This window comes from Ammospiza caudacuta, chromosome 9, assembly GCF_027887145.1.
Source record: "Ammospiza caudacuta isolate bAmmCau1 chromosome 9, bAmmCau1.pri, whole genome shotgun sequence".
Classification (NCBI taxonomy): Eukaryota; Metazoa; Chordata; class Aves; order Passeriformes; family Passerellidae; genus Ammospiza; species Ammospiza caudacuta.
In genome coordinates, this window is record NC_080601.1 from 30820434 (window position 1) to 30839804 (window position 19371).

The following is a 19371-nucleotide window of genomic DNA, read 5'->3' on the forward strand; positions in this document are numbered from 1 at the left end:
ATGATTGGAATCTATTTATAGAAACTCCCCAAGTACAGTATTGACCATGCTTTCAGTAAATTTATTGGAATTTTTTACATCATTTAAAGTATTATGTAGACAGGATTTAAATGAAAGTACAGTACCTTATCATACTGGTGCAATTTTTATAGCCCTTAAAAGGCAAAAGTATGTGGGACATTTTTCATCCTTCTCTGTGTTTCTGCTAGAGGGTTGTTTGGTACCACTGCATTCCAGAGCAAACACTTTTTTTTCCCCTGTGTTACTCATGGTGATTCTTTCATAATGTTAAAAAAAAAATAAAAATCACTTAAGCAGTAAGCAATTAGCATTTCCTGCTTGAGCTCAGATCATACCTGAAGTGTTTATGTCTGAACTGTCTGTATCTTGAAGGGATGTTTTCTTCTACATCTCACCATTTTTCCTTCTAATCTGGTCTCATTCTGTCATTGAGGCTGTGGCTGTCACTGTCCTGTGGAAGGAATTTTCCTGGGTAATAGCTGAAAATAAAAGAGCTGCTTTTGCTATCATCCGACTTTAATTTGGAATCATTTCCCTGGACAAAGCAAAGCTAGAATTCTTCCAAAGATATGTTATGTATGTGATATGACTTCATGATGTAGCAATGTGGATTTACTTTGAATGCAAAAGGCCTGCTCATCTCTTTAGCAGTTTCCTGTGCAAAGTACAAGCTCAAAGATTTCCCATTTGGCTTTGCCATTATACAAGTTTAGTTCCACAGAAAATCATGGTAAGAGACATCACTGACACAAAACTGCATTGTCTTTATTTTCTTGTTGAACTGCATCCTAAATTACTTGTAGGATTTAGCCATTATTTTTTATTTTAGATTCCTGGAATTTCAAACTGGATCCTAAATTACTTGTAAATAGCCATTATTTTTTTATTTTTGATTCTTGGAATTTCAAAGAAAACTTAACTTCATTAAAGAGAGAGGTGAAGTAAAGTGAAGGTTTTATTCCTGTGTAAGAACTGTTTTAGGTGAAAAAGTCTTTAGAGAAATAAGAAATTAGGAAGTTACAGGTCAGGATTGCACTGAAGCAAGACCTTACCCAGTCTTATTTTGAGTTTATGAGTATTGCTGAATAGTAATAGTAACAAAATTAATTAGTATTTTGCATGTTCATTACATAAACAACTTAAGAAATGAGGTACTTATGTCAATATTTTGGTACAAACATGCCTGTGACATACAGAGGCTGAAGTCTTGATGTAAGGATATAATGGGAGTAGTGACTGAATATTCAACAGTAATCTAACTCAATTTAGTTTGACAGACTATTTTTCCAAGTTGTACTTCTCCATGTCTTGACAAAATGCATAGTGACAGTGATTACTTTCTGCAGTAAAAAAGAAGCAGTTGGATTAGCTGAGTTGCCATCCTAGCTGGTGTCAAACTTGGAATTGTTTTGAAGTCCATGACTGGAAGCTGCCTTCTGTAAAAAAAGTATTGTATTTGTACATGGAGTGATGGATCTCATTCTCTTTGTTCCCCAGTCTATAGTCTGATTCTATTAATTAAATATATGTTCACAATAAGGAAGCTTAAACTACAAATCAGATTTCTAAAGAATACTTGGCATATTAGTTCTTAATTTCAGATGCAGAACTGCTGAAAATACACTTCTTAGCAAGTCTTAGAGAGGCTTTGCCAGGCATGCTGGGGTCAAGAGACACATTTTTTAGCTGTTACCATTTGAGGCTGGAAGTGCTTTTGCATATGGAATGCAGGTGTTGGAAGTAGAGGGAGACTGTGGTGCTGAGGTACCCTCAAGTGTGTGTGCTTGCTGTGCTTCATTAGGAATGAGTAAAACACATAACCGACTTAGCTCCTTCTGTAGTTACAATGATGTATCTCTTTCATGTTTGCAAATACTATCTCTTCTGCTTGGGATTTTTTGAAATATTTAATTAACTGCCATTACAGTTAAAAGGCCTAAGTTAGAAAACTGGGAAAGAAATAAAAAAGTACTTCATTACAGTCATAATTTTATGCTCCCTATTATCTCCACGGTATGAAACCCCCTTGGTATCTAAATCCAAGGATTTCCCTTAATGAGAGGGAAGGTATGTTAACTAAGGAGGAAAATTCCAGAAGCATTTTGTTTCATAAAGGGTCATACCATTTGTGTGATGCAACGCTATGTGAAAGAGTGCCAGGTAGCAAAAAAAAAAAGGAAGAAAATTGATTTTTAGTCATCCAAAAAGTCCAGGCTTCACTGATAAAGCATTCCTTTGGAGCTTTGCTGTTTGTGTCTCACTGACAAACACTGATTCTCTATTCTTCTGTCACATTTGCATTTAATTTGCTGAACTTCCACTGACTGAAGAGCAGGTGAGATGTGCATTCACTGTGCATGTGCCTATCTGTGAGCTGCAGGGTGTGTTGTGTAGCCTCTTTTGCTCCTTGAATTTGCAGAGGATGATTATACCAACAGACTTCTTCCTTGGTTCTTTTTATTTCTTCAAAGATAAAATTAGTAGACAGGAATAATATTTTCAGACTTTGGTCTATTTAGAAAATGTCAGTGGTGCCAGCCACAAAATGTAACTTTGATTCCCAGGCTTTTATTTCCCAGACTGGAAGAAAGCATGCAGTCCCAGATAGAGAGGCTGAAAGTGTGGGTAGTCCTGGGAATGGAATCCCTTCAAACAGACACTGCTCATGCCTGGTGCCAAACAAAGTCATTTCTGTGCATCAGATTGACTCACCAGTAATGGTCAGCAGTGTTCTGTGTTAGAAGATGTGCCTGTGTACAGCCAGCACTGTGAGTTCTTAACACAGGCACAGCAGAGGCAGATTGAGGAGCTGAACAGTGACTGAGGCATCATCTCCTGGGGAATGTTTGTGCACTCAGAGCTGTGGGTCACTAGTAGTGAATGTTTGTAGCACAAGGATCTCCCATTTGCAAGCCATACCTCACTTGGATACAGGCACAGCACTGATAAGAAAGCACATACCCTAATAAGGAGAAACTACTCTGCATTTTTAAAACAGCTCAAGATGAGTTGGAATGTGGTGCTTAATTGAATAAATGTAAGAGAATTGCTTTTTTCTCTTATGTTATTTTATAATAAATTCTTTAGAAATAAATACTTTCTATTCATGGATGATAAGGAATTATTATAATGATGGCATTACCATAATTTTAGCATTCTGGCTCTCCCTGGCCCCATTCTCCTCTGAGAACTGTACAAGGATAACAGTGGTGATGTCCTCAAACTGTTCTGTCATGAAAGAAAAAGTTTTTCTGCCTTTTGTGTCAGAACATAAAGTATTAAACCATGAGAGGACTATTGTGTGATAAAATACCTTAGCTGTGTAGCATTAGTTTTATTTTTCTAGGTTTGTGTAATTTTTTTTAATCAAAGCTCTAACATATTTTTCACCAGATCCCAAAGAGCCTGTGCTGTTTCCATGCTTGCATCCATTCTCTTTGTTCTAACAGCCATTCAGTAGAAAATACTTCTGTTAAAATTTATGACAGTTATGGAGCTCTTACTTATTTTTACTGCCTTATTCTTATAGTTGAAGAAGAGATCTTCTCTCTATCAATCTTACATATCCAGTAAAATTTGAATTTAATATTCATACGTTTTTCTCAGATTTCATTTGTCTTGCTGGGTGAAGAATTAGAGTAAGGAGTCTTTTCAATTTTTCAACATCTATCTGTCACAGGAGAGTTTTCAGTCTGGTGTTAGAGAACTGGATAGATGAATGGAACAGATTTTTCAACAGCACTCAGTTCAAGTCTTACTCCTTCAATTAATTGGTGGAAAAAGTGAATAGTAAATAATTAACAGAACTTTCTGAGATAACTCAGAATGAATTGCATAGCATAGCAAGATAAAAAAGCCCACTTTCTGAATAGACCAGTGATTTTAACAGTTTTTATTCTGTGGTACTTAGAATAGTAACATCTGAATGTGCAAGATATGCATAATGGAAATAGAAAATCCTGAATCTGAGCAGTTCCTGTATAGGAAGGAGTGAAATGATTTCATAATCTCTTTTCTCAATATAAATCTCTTAGAAATGACATCTAATCAAAAACTGATGGGGACAGGGAGGTGTTGTTTTTGTTTTTTATACTGGAGTGTTTTTGGCATTGTTGGAACTTTGGTGGCATTTCTGGTAATTTATAAAATGTGTGTTTTGCAACTCAATTTGCAAACCTTTTTTGATCCAGAAAAAGCTTTTAGGCACTTTGCAAGTTTGACTGTAGTTTTTAAAGCTCTAGTTTATGTAAAAACATGGAGCCACAGGGAGGTGCAGAAAAGAGTCACCAAAGTTACTTTGATAGCAGTCTTGGGAACTTGTATATTTATGCAAGGAACAGAAAATGCTGAAGAAAAACCCTGCTAAAATCATACCAGCAGTGTTCTGAAGAGAGCTCACAGTTTAAAGAAATGAATTCTGGAGAAAAAAGAAAGCCTTTTTTCCTCTCTTGTGGTTTGTAGTGTAGAAAAGATTTAGAATTAGAAGAAGAATGGCAGAATCTCAGTTGGAGGAATGGTGGTAATTTCATTTTTGGGACTGACTTGTCAGATGTAAAAATGCTTGCAGGCATTTTGCATAACATTGCTTTTATTTTGAAACTCCAAGCTATTTTGGCTGAGTGGGGGATTATCCATGAGATTGTTTTCAGGAACAGCTCTGAGATGCACAGTGCTTTACAAGTTCATGTGAATACAAAGCAATTGGAAGGTATTTTTCTGTTGAGTGACTGATGGTCATTCCAATGCCTAATATGTTTATTTAGAAAAAATGTGTTGATGTTGTCTATAACTACATGAGACAGTGTTAAAAAGATAATACTTCATTTTAATGCAGTTTTTGAATGTCAACTTTCTGTTCCTTAAGATTTTCAGGACAGACTAAGATAAGTAAATTTCTTTTGATTTTGGGTTGTTGGGAGTTTTTTCATTGTCTTCCACAACCTGCCTTGATGCATTTCTTACTGCTGTACTGTGATTACATTTAAAGCTGTAGAGTACAAATATATTCTTCAATTTCCACTTGTATAATTTTCTTTGTGAAGTCTTATCTGGGCAAGATTTGTGTCATTATTTATGGGTTTGGATTGCTGAATAGTAGTTTTATACTTCAAGTTGAAATAAAAAATAGATGCTTGACACATGCTTGAACACTTCTTGATCAGAAGGTCACTGTTCCACAGGTCTGCATCTTGCATTTGTGACACCACATTTACATGTGCTGAGGGAGAGCAACTTGGAAATTGGGTGGTTACTTAGGGGGAAATTGGGAAATGCCCAGGTCACATTCACTGTTTGAATAAACTGCAGTTGGTGCTCTCCAGGGCAAGCATCATTTACCCTTAGCTTAAAACATGATGTCCTTTGTGTATAATTGTACATGATACACATGATGTCATTTATGTATTATGTACAATGGTACTGCCACAGTTATTTCTTTCAAAACTTGTTAACAACTCCCTGAGGTTTTTTGGGAATATCTTATTTTGTCACTAGTGTAGTAAAAAAAAAAACAAAAACAAAAAACAAAAATCAAGATTGTATCCCCCAAAACCATACTGTCTTGTTTGGTACTTGTTTGGCTGGTATGAATCAAAAATAGCATGTGAAACAGAATAGTAGAATGTTGCAAAAAATAAATCTCACTTGAAACATTGCCTTTATCAGGTAGGGATATTAAAACCACAATGTTTAAACCCCTGGGAATAAAATAGCAAGAAGAAAAGAAGAAAAAGTAGCAAGTTTTGGTAGATGAAAAACATTCTCTCTCTCTCTCTTGCTCTGTTTTTTTGGTTGTGTTTTACTTTTTTCCCCTATGGGGAAGATGAGTAGGGGGACGGGGGGAGAATGGTTGATAATTTCAACCATTTAAAAAATGGTTGGTTTGATAATTTCTTTGTGTTATAAAATATTTCCAAAGTGTTTTTTTTTTTTTTTAAATCTGGTTTTGTGTCCCTTTCTAAAAGTTTCAGGGATGCAGGAAGATGATGTGTTATGGATAGCAATGGCAGGCATTCACCAGATATGGGTACTGATGTTGGAAGGGGGAAAACTACCAAAGGGAAGGTAAGCAACTGTACTAAGAGAAATGTGAAAATGCTGCTTGTCTTGATAAACAGCTTTCAAATCTCAAAGAGAGAGATAATCAAATTAAACTGAAATTAATTTAGTTTAAAGGCTTATGTGCTTCAAAGTCTGCCTCCTTTTCCCACATCTGTTAAATGAAATGAAAGATGCTACTCCAGCTATAGAGCTATGACTTGGTAAGGTCCATTCATGTAATTGAATGTTATTTTTCCTTGCATTTGCTGAGTTACCTAGTAATGAATGATGTGCTGAGGTGATAAAAAAGCCCAAAGGCATTGAGTAATTCCTCACTGCTGCATTTCAGCTGGTTTATAACTCACAAGTGCCTGTTCTGTAGCTTCTGTTTATGCATCTTGTCTGAGCTGTTTCAAACTCCTGACTGAAACCGGGTGCTCTTTGCCTGTAGTGACTTGAAGAAAGGAGTCTGCCTTCGCTTTGCTGGCAGTGGGAACGAGGAGAACAGGAACAATGCCTACCCCCACAAGGCAGGCTTTGCCCAGCCCTCGGGGCTCTGCCTGTCCCCAGAGGAGCCCTGGAGCTGCCTGTTCGTGGCCGACAGCGAGAGCAGCACCGTGAGAACCGTCTCGCTCAAGGACGGGGCGGTGAAGCACCTTGTAGGAGGAGAGAGAGACCCATTGGTAATCACCTCAAACTTCCCCACACTGCCCTACTAATATTCCTCAAGCCTGACCTGGAGGAACCACTTTTGGGGTGAGAGGGTAAATCAGTTTCCGTGGCCATCAATTTCTTAACTTCACTGCTTGGAATGCAAATGTGTGGCAGTTGTGATGCTCAGGTTGTAGTGCAGACTGTTGTTCCTTAGATAAGAAATTACTTCACTTATTCTTAAAACAGCCAATTTGATTCAGCATAGTGTGGTCATTAAATCAACTGGATTCATATTTATAACTTAGATGTGAGAGTTTGTATTTCTGTGGTTAGCACCCACACTTCCAGGTTTCAGTATCTTTGTTTTGAAATTGTCTTCATTTTTTTTTTAATTCAATAAATTTCCATTTAATTGCAGTCATTTAAATTCATGTCCACATTGAATAATCAAATCTATTAATTAAATAACATAATTTTTCAGAATTTGTTTGCTTTTGGTGATGTGGATGGAGCAGGCATAAATGCAAAGCTGCAGCATCCCTTGGGAGTAACATGGGACAAGAAAAGACAGCTGCTTTATGTGGCAGATTCCTATAATCACAAGGTAAGTGTGTAGTAATTTGTTATATACAGACTTGGAAATTTTTATTACTACAAAGAATTATTTTAGTAACATAGACAGATTTTACTTGGTCCAGTTAAGCTGAGGAAATGAATTACACAAGTTCCTTTGTGGGTTCTCTTTCTTTCCTTCCTTCCTTCCCTTCTGGGTCCTTCTCTTTACCATTGTTCTGCTGTCACATTCTTCTGTGCTGATATGATGGTCTCTTGAGGAAGGTGAATTTAAAGTTACAGTTCAGACTAAAGACTTTTGTGTGCCTTCCCAAAGATGCTGAACTACAATAAAAGAGCCTAGAAGGGCTTATTCAGGAATACTGCAGGTTTGATAAAACTGAGAGGACAAGAGGACTTGTTTTTCCCTTAAAAAAACCGCCTAAGTTGTGACAAGTATTGTGGGTTACCTCCATGGAGCTCTGGGTTCAGAGACATTGTTTTGCATGATTGTTCTTATGTGATGTTATGTAAGCATCCCTGTCTAGAAGGTTTTTAACTGTACACTGACTACATGCATTAAAAGAGAAGTAACCTGTTTCATTTGAAGAGTAAGGTGTATAATACTATATGGTTATGGAAATTTTAAGGCAAGTGATGGGGTTTTTTTCAGATCATGTATAAAACATAAAATTTTAAAAAAACCCCATCTATTTGTAGAAGAAAAATAATCTAGAAGTTAGCCTGCTAATTTTGTTATGCTCTCACTGTTTTACAAATGTTTCTAGAAGGGCAACAAACATTACAAAAACAAGTGATCCAGAATACTTTTATAGCTGAAGGTTAGGAACATGCAAAATCATGGAAGGGAACCCTGAATGAAGACCAAAGGAAGAAGTGAAGTCCATGAGGGAGTAGGGAGAGGAAAAGATGGGACATGTCACTTGGAAAAGAGTGATAACACAGCATCTAGGATGGACACCTGGTAGCTGAGGCACTCCAAAAGCCGTGCTTGCTACTGGAAATGTGGGACATGAGATAATCCAGAACATCTGAATCCTGCTGGGTTTTCTCAGAGAAGCTCTTTGTGTCTTTGTTGATCTTAGATTAAGGTTGTGGATCCCAAGATGAAGAACTGTGCTACCCTGGCAGGCACAGGAGAAGCAGGCAATGTTGTTGGCTCCAGCTTTACCCAGTCAGCTTTCAATGAACCTGGAGGTTTGTGTGTGGAACAAAATGGCCGCCTCCTGTATGTTGCAGACACAAATAATCATCAGATCAAAGTGCTGGATTTGGAAACAAAAATTCTTTCCATGGCAAGTAATACTTACTAAACAGAGTGGTAGTGGTGTTTCTTGTTATAAATTACTATTTCAGACTTCAGCAAGTGTGATAAAAATGCGACGACTAACTTTGGGTAGAGTGGCTGTATCTACAGGATGTTTTGTGATGATCAAGGAAATTAGCATTGCCTGTTAGCACAGTTGTTGAAAACCTCAGTCTGCAGAAAGACAACTTTTGCATGAAAACAGAAAGTGGCAACCCTCTAGAAAAGGTTAATACAGAAACATCCGTCATTAAAATGTACCACCCAGTTTTTCAGCATGGAGGGCATTTCATGAGCATTTTGTAAAAAAGGAAGTGAAATCAATTACCAAGCCATGAAATTACACTATAAGAAACAATTTTGGGAAGTCAGTGATTTAAAGCAAGATGTATAAAGGGCTTTCAAGTTGTCAAATCAAAACCACTGTCAAAATTGAATACAGCTTTATTTGATTGTAAGCAAACAAATCTGTGCTCATGTCCACCTTACAGTGCCACTGTATCTTAATGATTTTTTGAAATTAATATATACATATATTTATGACATAATGATCCTAATGTTTCCTTATATGTTTCTTAATAATACAGTCTCCAATGTGTGTTTAAATTGTCATATCATGTAACATGTTGGTGGCTTTTCTGGGAAGTTCTCTTCTATTTTACTGTGCAATGTGCATTAGTTAAAATCCTGGATTTTATTATTGAAGGGTACAGTTTATTACCAGAATTAGGAGGAAATACATTTACAGTTTATCTAAAGCAAAAAGGTAATCCAGCTGTAAAAAAATTAAATTAAGGGATACTATAAAGTAGTTGTGGTTTTTATGGCTTTAATAGTAAATATTGCTTTTATTTGGATTAATAAGGGGTTTTTTCATCTAAAGACAACATTTTGTTCTTTTTTTCTGTTTTGTCATAGTATTGTTGCACACTCAAAGTTTTAGGTCAATAGCCATGGTGTTACTTTGAAACTGTGATTGTGTTGTGAAAGCCCATTTGTTTTCAGTATAATAAAAATCAAAATAAGTATTTTGTTTGATTTCTACTGATAGTTGCCTATCCTGAAGCCAGAAGCATGTGATGTTCCAGATAACCTGCCTGTGCAAAAGGATAAAATAAACCTGCCAAGACTGCCTAAATCTGCACCAAATATTGAACTTCCTTCCCTGACTGTAGCTCCTGGCCAGACAATTCAGTTTTTATTAAAGTTGACTCTGCCTCTGGATTCCAAACTGAATGAGGAAGCTCCCAGTGCCTGGTTTATCACAGCAGAAGGTAAAGTCCTGGTTAGGGTGGGAAGTGGGATGGGTTAGGATGGGAAGTGTCAGCACATCCTGCAGTGCAGGGGAGCTCAGTCTGATGAGTCAAGACATCCCTCCCCATCCTGTGTTCCTGTTTGACCTTGTGATGCAATAAGTGATATTTAGAGTTGATGCATTTAACAGCTGGAGTGCAAAGACTGAAAGGAGCCAAATACCTGGTAGAGTGCTTTTTGCTTGGATTAATACATGCTGCATTATTTTGTGGCTCAATGCAATGAGTTAGGTGTATGTAGTGTACAGTGGTTTTTAGTTCACATACTCTCAGATATTTAAACAAAATGAAAATCAAGTTTCATTCTAACAATCTGCCTGAGCATTGCTAAATTGCACCAACCCAGCTACAAGACCAACACTGCTGTTTGGAAATGCCATCATTTTACCTGCAGTTTAATGCATTTATGGCAGGTATCTTACCTGGTTTATTAGATCTCTGATGCAATTGTATGGTAGCTATTAATTTAAGAATTTTTGCTTATGCATATCAGAATAAATTGTAATACCCTTTAAAGAGTGTATAGGAGAAACTGCAATTCCATTGTTTTTAAATAAGATGTACTGTATATATATACACCTATAGTGCTGATGCAGAGTCATGGATCTCTCCATCTTTAAATGACTGATAAAGCATTTGTAAATTACTTTAATTACTTTCCTTTTTTTTTTTTTTTTTTTTTTTTAATTCACAACTGGAATAATTAGGAAGGAAATTTCCTGCAATGTTTCATGTGGAAAGTCCTTGTTGTCCTATAGATAGAATTAGTGTTTTCTGCAGCTTTCAGACATGGTGCTAAATACCCTAATGATAAAATCTGTTCTTCCTTTGCAGATAACACCTGGTTGCTGCAAGGACAGTGTCTGACAGGAGAAATAAAGGATGTTTCCTGTCAAACTGTCATTCCCTTCCAGTTGCCTGGGAGCTGTGTGTCAGCTGAAGCCACCCTGGCCATCAAAGTGTGCCTCTACTACTGCAGCAAAGGTAGCAGTGCCTGTATGATGGCAGGAGTGTCCTTCAGCCAGCCCTTGCAGCTCACTGGCACTGACCAAGGCAGCTCAGCCCAAGTGGAACTGATTCACACCTTTGTAACCAACTAACACAAAGCCAGCTGGTTTCACACTTTGTTTTGCTATCCATCATTTCTGTGGGAGAAAGTACAGATAGATAACTTGGCTCTGTTTTTTTCCTGGAGCTTATGACAAAGCTAAGAAATAATTTGCTTGGTAAAATGAAGTAGTTTTTCCTACAGCTTAACAGGAAAATTTATCATCACAACCTCATTTCTTTACATTACAGTAGCAGCAATAACTTTGTAATACTGTGGACTCTTTTGCCAATTGTGAGCATACTGGATGTCTGCCAGTCTTAAGAAATGAGTAACAATTTTTAGAGTCCATTTGAAAGAGCTGGTGTTACTTTGTCATGTTACTGTAAGATCTTTGCACTGTAAATTGTGTTAGAGTAGATCATTTTGGACTAACACTTCAAAATTCCTTTTATGCCCTAATTGCATTTAATAGAATGTCAAAAGGAAGATTCTTTTTCCAGTCTATCAAAGAAGTATCTTGCTTATTCTTCTGTAATGACACTTGTGACGTGTATTTTGAAAATACACCTTAAACTAGGTGCAGCTCTAGTTTTATGGAAACTGAGCTTTTTGCTTTAACTCAACATCACCGCCTTACATGAGGAATGAAGGTTCATGGGGAATTTTCTGTGCAAGGAAACCTTCAAGCTCCTGCAGAAGAATTTCATGCTGATTTTTAACAAAGAGTGTGCCTCTCTGCAATGTGCATATGTATATAAAATAACCTCCACAAAGCCATGCTGGAGCTTTTCTGATACATACTAATTTACATGTTATAGAAAGGGGTAGGTAATGGTTGGATATCTACACTGCAGAAATTAAATGTCATCCATTTCAAGCAGAGTGATTCACTCCCATTTTTATGATTTCTCTGCAAAGACTGTTCTGAAGACTTCTATGTTGCAGAGATGTAATATTATGAAGAATATTGCACTCTTGAAGTCTGATTCAGAGTCTCTTGAAGTCACTGTTAGTCCTGGGATTTGTTATAGTGGCCACTGAACCAGAATTGCATACTTGATAATGGATTATTTACATTCATGTTTAGAGCTTCTGATCTTTTGCTAGAACACTGGTAACCTAATCTTTGAGTAAGATGCTTTAAAACTCTATTGCAAAACTCTGCCCTTGGTGGTTAAATGTTTTGCAAATAAAATTCCCTCAATTTGCCATAATAAGAAGGGGCAGGGTGATAGTGGTGGTGTAAGTTTATTACTTGAACTGGAAGAGTTTCCATCATGCTTAAGTGGTAAGTGGGTTAGGCCCTGTGCTCTGTTCATAATAATCTATTCTGAGAAGATGATTTTGTTTTAAGTTGAAAGGTAGTACTGTCACACATATTATAAAGTGCAGTAGTGAAAGAATTTTTTATATAGTCTTTTCTAAAACAATTACTCCTGACACCTGTCAGTAAATCCCCACTATCAGTTGTTGTTGCTTTTTCTTACTTAAAGGCTGACTGAAATGTTGGTCATGAACCCAGAGGCTTTTGTTTTAAGGGAGTGGTGTGGTTCTTCCTTCCATTGAAATGCCAGTCTGTCTGGGAGTTCTTTGTGGCACCAGAAATGGTTGTTATCTCACCTGTCAGCAAAGCAAGGGCTGAAATGTTATTATTCTTATGTTTGGTTTTTAAGGAACTTTCCTAATTCACTGTTTCAGCTCCTTTGGGTAAGCCTCTCCATTCTCACATGCCATTTTGAAGAGTGAAAAAGCTTTGCTACTTTGTTCACAGATGGCAAATGCTTTTGGAAGGATGGAGATAAAGAAACTGATTTGGGCATTTATTATTTTTTACACTTTAGAAAAACTCAGTCTTTCACAATTCCTTGTTTGTCTGTTTACCTTTGGATAGTAGCCAGGAAACCTTCAATCAGCTTCTAGATAGCCTGCAAATTTTCTGTTGCTCTCTGAAAAAAACAAGCATTAGTTTCAGAAGTTCAGAATAATGAACCAAACTGTCACAGTTACCCTGAACATGGAATTCATCGGATGGATCCTTTGTCTTTCACTTTGTCCCATCATAGAATGGTTTGGGTTGGAAGGGGACTGAGAGATCTTGTTCCACCCCCTGCCATGGACAGGGACACCTTCCACTAGAGCAGCTTCCTCAGAGCTGCACCCAGCCTGATTGTGAACACCTTCAGGGATCTGGGCAGCCTGTGCCAGTGTCTGACCACCCTCACAGTCAAGAATTCCTTCCCAATATTCAGTCCAAATCTGCCTTTTTCAGTTTGAATTCATTCCCCAATCCTATCCCTACATGCCCTTGTCAAAAGTCTCTGTGCAGCTCTTGTAGCTCCTTCAGGTATTGGAAGGGGCTAGAAGGTCTCTCCAGTCTTCTCCAGGCTGAACAACCCCAGCTGAAATTTTCAGCTAGAATGACTTTATATTTTACTATTTCTCACTTTATCAAATTCTGCCTGTACTCCAATATTGTAAAAAAGAAAATCAAAAATCTGACACTTTCAATTAATGTATTGCTGTAGGAGAAAGACTGTATTCTCACTTTATTTATCTATAGTGTATAATTTCTAATAGCAATATTGTAGTTATATTTTCTATCTAAATGTTCTCTCCTTGCTCAGTGTTTGTGTTCACTGTGATTGGCCTTTAATCCTACAGTCAAACATAAAGTTTTGTTTGTCCAAGGGATAAGGATGCACATTCCCAGAGTCACTTCTTCTGTTTCACTTGTAGTGTACAGATATTCAAATATTCTGTGATTAGAAAAGCACAGATTTTTTTACAGCTTATGATATTTAGGGATACTATTTCCATTTATTCCTCCAGGGTTTACAAAGCTGCTCTTACACTTAATAACAAGTGCCATAAATTTCACCAGACAGGCAAACTGACTAGCATATACAAGCTACAAGAAATTAATTTAAGTACCTGAAAGTATCTTCCAAATATGATGCAGACAAATAGGAAATGTTACTGTTCTGTAAAAAAAGAATCAGATATATTGATGCTACCTCTTTGTATGAGAACTAAGTTTTTTGATGTTCCCTGATATAAAAATTCTAAGCAGATTGGAATTGCTCAGCACTCCCAGATTTGTTTCTCACAGTAAAAGTTTGTAAATCAAGGCCTTTTCCAAACTTGACTTTCTGCTGGCTTTAACAGGTTTTGCAGCAGACCTTAAGGAAGCATTAAGACTATAGCAAGTCTCTAAAGGGTATGGTCGTGGTTGACTTGTATAATGGAAACAAGGTCAGTGGCATTTTCAGTTTTTAGTTGTAGTGTTTGCATTTCTGGGACAGCTTTTGGTTTTGAATGTATGTATTAATAGTTCCATGAGATGTTTTTAGTAATTTTATTCAGTTGCAGTATAATATTTTTATTAGACTAGAAAAAAAGATGAAGTGGTTTCAAAGAGGGAAGATAATTTGTTTTAATAGCTCTTTCATGTTGTTTGAATTCAGTAATATCTTTGTGTAGTTGAAGGAAGGGTAGTGATGATGACTGTGTAAATCTATTGATGGGCACATATTTTATGCATATATTTTTAGTTGATTTCTTTTTGTGTTAGATTCTTACATCATTTTTAGCTTTTCTGTTGGATGCAGTTCTTCACAGTTTGTGTTTGGCCTCTCATATCTTCCACCTGTAGAGCATTATAATGTTTGTACATGCTGTGGTAGTGTGGTACCAAGCAAGAGAAAGTAGTTTTATAGCATCAGGGAAATGCCTTATGAGCTTATCCTGAAAAAAGTGCATATGGCTTCCAGTATATTGAATATATTCTTAATGCACTGATTTTATTTTGGTAGGAAAATATTGTAGCTGAAACCATGGGTAAAACTGTTTAGTTGAGAGAGCATCAAGAAGAATTTATTCCTTACATCTTTTCTCAGAGGAGGGAGAGGATGAAAATGAAGAGACTTTCCTTATAATGTAGGATCATGTCCTTTTTTCCTTGAATTATTGACTATTTATTTTAGCAAAGCTAGAGGCATTATTGACCATGAATTGTCTTGAATTTTATTACTAACAAGGTTTTCTATGTACATGGAAGCTTTAAATGTCTGACTTTGTAGAGATATGAGTGATGGATCTTGTTTTAAATGGTTTTAGTTTAGCAGAAGATAGCAGAGATTTATGTACATTTTTAAGGTTTGTAATTTTTTAAAGATCACTGACATTAATTGACTTACCTCAGAGACACACTGAGGCTACACTCTCACAAAGTGTGAACTCAAAATTAAGTTTTCTTGTTGTAGAATGTGTGAGATGTGCTGTGTTCCCCAGGCTGCACTTGTGCTACCTAAGGAGAATTTTCCACATGCTGCAGCTCATCAGTCACCACCAATAATTCTGCACTGAAATCTGCCAGGTCACTTGCTCATGTAATCAATTAATATTACTGATTTAGGCTAGCAAACATGTAGCACTTAGAATTTATCATTACATTTTTTATTGAATTTGGTTTGTCAGGTATTAAAGGAGTTCTCTGTCCCAAGCAAACAAAGTATATGAATGGTGGCAAAGTAATTGGAGATAATTTTTGAAAATGTGAGACCCGGGTTTTTTTAAATTAAATCACATCATCTGTTTTTGCATTCAACAAGAGGTCATTAATTTAGAAACAATATTCTAATATTCTACAACACTCTAATATTTCACATTCCATTATGTTCATGTAACCAAATTCAACCACTGTCTTCTAGTAGAAGCAGCAGATCTCTATTTTATAGTTTTGTACTCTTATGGATAAAGTCACTGCTCTCATTTAGGATTAGAATTCATTCCTGTTCAGGACTCACCACACCTATGATTGAGTTTCCAAGTTTATCTCAGTTTCTTTGTCCCCCCATTTTGGGGGATTTGGGTTAGGTTTTTGGGTCTGTCCTTGCCTCCTGTAGTTTCCACAGTGAAATGCAGCCCATATCATGTTATGTGGAGGGATCCAAGTAGGAAGGATAATTCCCTCCACCAGCTCCTTGCCCCTGCCCTGCTTCAGGGATGGGGATGTAAACAGCAGGCAATTTTAGATAGCATTAGAATAAGATGATGTCCTCAGGTCTCAGCTTCATCAAGCTTTGCACTCCTGCAGCTGCTGGCAGAAGTTTTCCCTTTACCTCTGGCCCTGTCCATTGAGGTGCTGCAGTTGTGTGCAGCTGTCCCAGAGCATCCCATCAAACTTGAGTAGCCTGTGCAGGGATTCTGATGGCTCTTGCTTTCAGGAAACTTTGATCAAATAGACATTACATATTTTAGTTTAAATATTTTACTTCTTAAATAATTTGCTGTCCTGTTGCAGGTTATTTAATTATTGTCAGGTAATGCACTCCTGCTGCAGATGAGAAGATGGAAGTTTGGGTGTGAGTTGAGGAATGTTTGTATAGCTATAATTAAATATTGCTTAGTTTACCTCTTTGGTGGTCCTTTGCTTTCAAGCATACCAGGGAACTCTGTCCAATTGCAGGCTCTAGGGCTAAACAAAAGAATTGCAAGTATTTTTAAGTCTTGCCAGTTCCTTTGAAACATTGACAATTTTGAGCTAAAGAAATCCTGTTTGAAGAAAACCTGTTCATACATCTGCCTTAACTTAATGCTCTGTACTCAACATGCCTCAGAAGAGAGATATTCCACACTGTATTCTTTCCCATTTTGACTAAGGATTGAGAAATTCAACCCATCTGGCCATTGTCAGACTTCATAGAAAGCAAAACAACAAATCCCAATTTGATTTTACATCCATCTAAAAAAAAAAAAAAAAAAAAAAAGAGCCTATTTTCCAAGCTTTTGTTTAAACTGAAATACTGGGTTTGAACCATATGTTCAAGGAATCTGTCCTGAGAGTTGCATGAATCATATTTCCAAATCTGGGTTCCAGATTTTAAAAATTAATTGATAGTAAAGTGGAGAAACAAATTGCTAAATGTTTTATCTATTGAATACTTAACTTCATAAGTCTCCAATTTCACTTTTAAAATAGAATTAGAACAACTAAAATGTTCTACTCTCTGTCATTACCATTAATTTACCATTAATCATTGTATCATTAAAACCTGTGATGGATCTATGTGATTTTGTAAGAAAATCAATAAAGAAAAAGAAGGTGGTTTTAAAACAGTGACTGGGTGAAATCCAGGTGCTCTAAGGTTAGTGGCAAATACCTTTAGGGCCAGGAGTTTGGCGCAATGTGACAGAAATTCTGTTTTTTTATTACATCTTGATGGCTGAAGGAAAAAATCAGTGCCTTTTGTAACAATACTTGAAAGTGTTTCTTTACAGAAATACTGGAGTACTGATTGAAATAAGCTGTTTGACCTTCATGGTTTGCAAGCTTCAGAGGGATTTAATTCTACTAATTCTGAAACTGTGAAGAATTTTCCTTCTCCATCATGTTACTGAATTAATTTGAAATTAAGGTGCTTATTTGTCAAACTCCTTACAAAATACTTCAAAATGAGGATGTTTCTCTATCTTGTGAGCTTAGTTCTGAAATTATTGTTACCTCTTTTGTACACTCCAGATCAAACATGGCAGGGGGACTTCAATCACCTTGCTGAAATTGTGATTTGAGTGAAATGGAAGGCAAAATATGCACTGATAAATGGGCAAAGGTAACAATTCTTGGTATTTGAGGGATGGAGAGTTGCTCTTTGTTTTGGAGTTGTTTTTATCTCTTCTACAGATCAGCAAAGATACTTGACACAGCAGAGGGTTGTGTGTAGGGGCAGTGATGAAGGGTCAGGTTATGTCACTGTGAAAATGTGTAACTTCATTTAGGTTCTGCTGCTGAGTTACCTAAAAATCCCAGCAGTGTAATGCTGGTGAGGGAAGTCACATTTGAGCACTTAACACCTTAATAAATGTCTCCAGGTGGTTTAAGGGGAAAGCCAGGAATTGTATTTTCTTCCTTGAGAATTTCAGTGTTGCTTTGTAGGCATTGGAAAATTTTGTCTGTTCTCTGAGATACTAAACCTTTGTTTCTGCACTACATTTGATGCAAAGCCTTTCACATATCTGAATATTTTAAAAATGTGGTTTACATTGGTTGTTACAAAATATGAGAAGAACTAAAATGAAAGCACTTCATCTACAGCTGATCTAGGTCATGTAAATTCTTCACTGATGGTGTTGCCTAACTGTTCTTAACAATATTCATAGATGATGGTCCTTTTTAAATAAAGGGTAAATGTCTTGTAATATTATGAGAACAAATAAATACACTGTAGAAGAAATGTCAGCCTTGGCTATCAAACCAACAGATAAACAGTGATTAAAGAATGTATGCTTTCTCCTGTGCAGCCTCTTTCTCCTTTTAAAGCTTTTTCATGAAAAAATAAAAACTAAAAAATTTTATGTTTTGTTTCTTGCCTGAGTTTTTCTGTCAATCTTTGTGTGAACATAGATCTAGAAGTTATGAAATGTGTCTGCTGTGAGGGGTTGCAGCTTGAATGAAAGGCTTTAATTAAGAAGTTCTGTTTGTTTCCCACTCCCTTTGCCACAGGCTCTGCAGCCGTGGGTGTCAGTCGGCCCTTCAGTCACCAAGGGTCTGTAAAACTGTGAGTTGTGAGGCCACCCCCTCCAGGGCTCACAAGTAATCTGCTTTTATTTTCATTTCTGCACGTAAGAGACATTAGAAATGGTGCACTGCATGAGTCACAGGCTGCCTGATTGTGTCCTTCACTGCAGAGATCCCAGAGCAAATTTAGCTACGGGATGAGATCCCTCTGCATGGAGCTCCACTTGACTCAGTGTTTGTTACTGTGGATAGACTGAGCCACACTTTGCAGCATGTGGGTGCCTGTTTAATTATAATTATGGCCGAACTGTATTTTAGCAGCAGCATCTAAAAAGCATAGTTGTTTTACTCAGGTAACAGTTTTGCAGCTTTGAGCCAGAACCTGTGAGTACAGGGCAATATTGCAGGCTCTCATGTGCTCCAGTAGAAGTGGAGGTGGACACCAACATGCCTGCAGAGATGATCTATTATTTGTGCTGCTCATCGTGGTTTTATTGATGCAGTGATTTCTCATTAGTGAAAGCATTGTGTGACAGAAATTCTGGAATGTCTACTGTAGGTCAGCCTCATAAACTGTAGTGTAACTATGCTGAATTTGTGTAATTCCCACCACCCCACTAAAGATTATTCCTTGTGTTTATTCATCTATTCAAATATTTAAAATATTTCTACACATTGCTTATGAAACTCAGCTAACTTTCTTTGATTTCCATGCAGATGCAATATATTCAGCTTAGTGTGATGCAACAAGCCTAGATTTGACAGACACTCAAATTCTATTGTAATTTCTCTGTTTTACTAAAAAGTTAATCAAAAGCTTCTGCCAAGCTAAACTCAGCAAGTTTAGGTCACACAGTCTCTCAGCACACAGGTGACAAAGTCTGTGGCACACAGTCTT

The 19371-nt window shown here is 36.9% G+C and overlaps 1 protein-coding gene across 1 annotated transcript in view; it reads left to right on the forward strand.

Annotated features, from left to right (window-relative positions):
* Positions 1-18254, forward strand: part of NHLRC2 (NHL repeat containing 2) — a 30728-nt gene extending 12474 nt beyond the window's left edge. The window contains exons 6-11 of the mRNA XM_058810605.1: positions 5985-6084; positions 6512-6743; positions 7196-7318; positions 8373-8582; positions 9645-9867; positions 10741-18254. Coding sequence (XP_058666588.1) covers positions 5985-6084; positions 6512-6743; positions 7196-7318; positions 8373-8582; positions 9645-9867; positions 10741-11006 — 1154 coding nt within the window. The 3' untranslated portion in view covers positions 11007-18254. The remainder of the gene's footprint in view (positions 1-5984; positions 6085-6511; positions 6744-7195; positions 7319-8372; positions 8583-9644; positions 9868-10740) is intronic.
* Positions 18255-19371: the final 1117 nt, after the last annotated feature.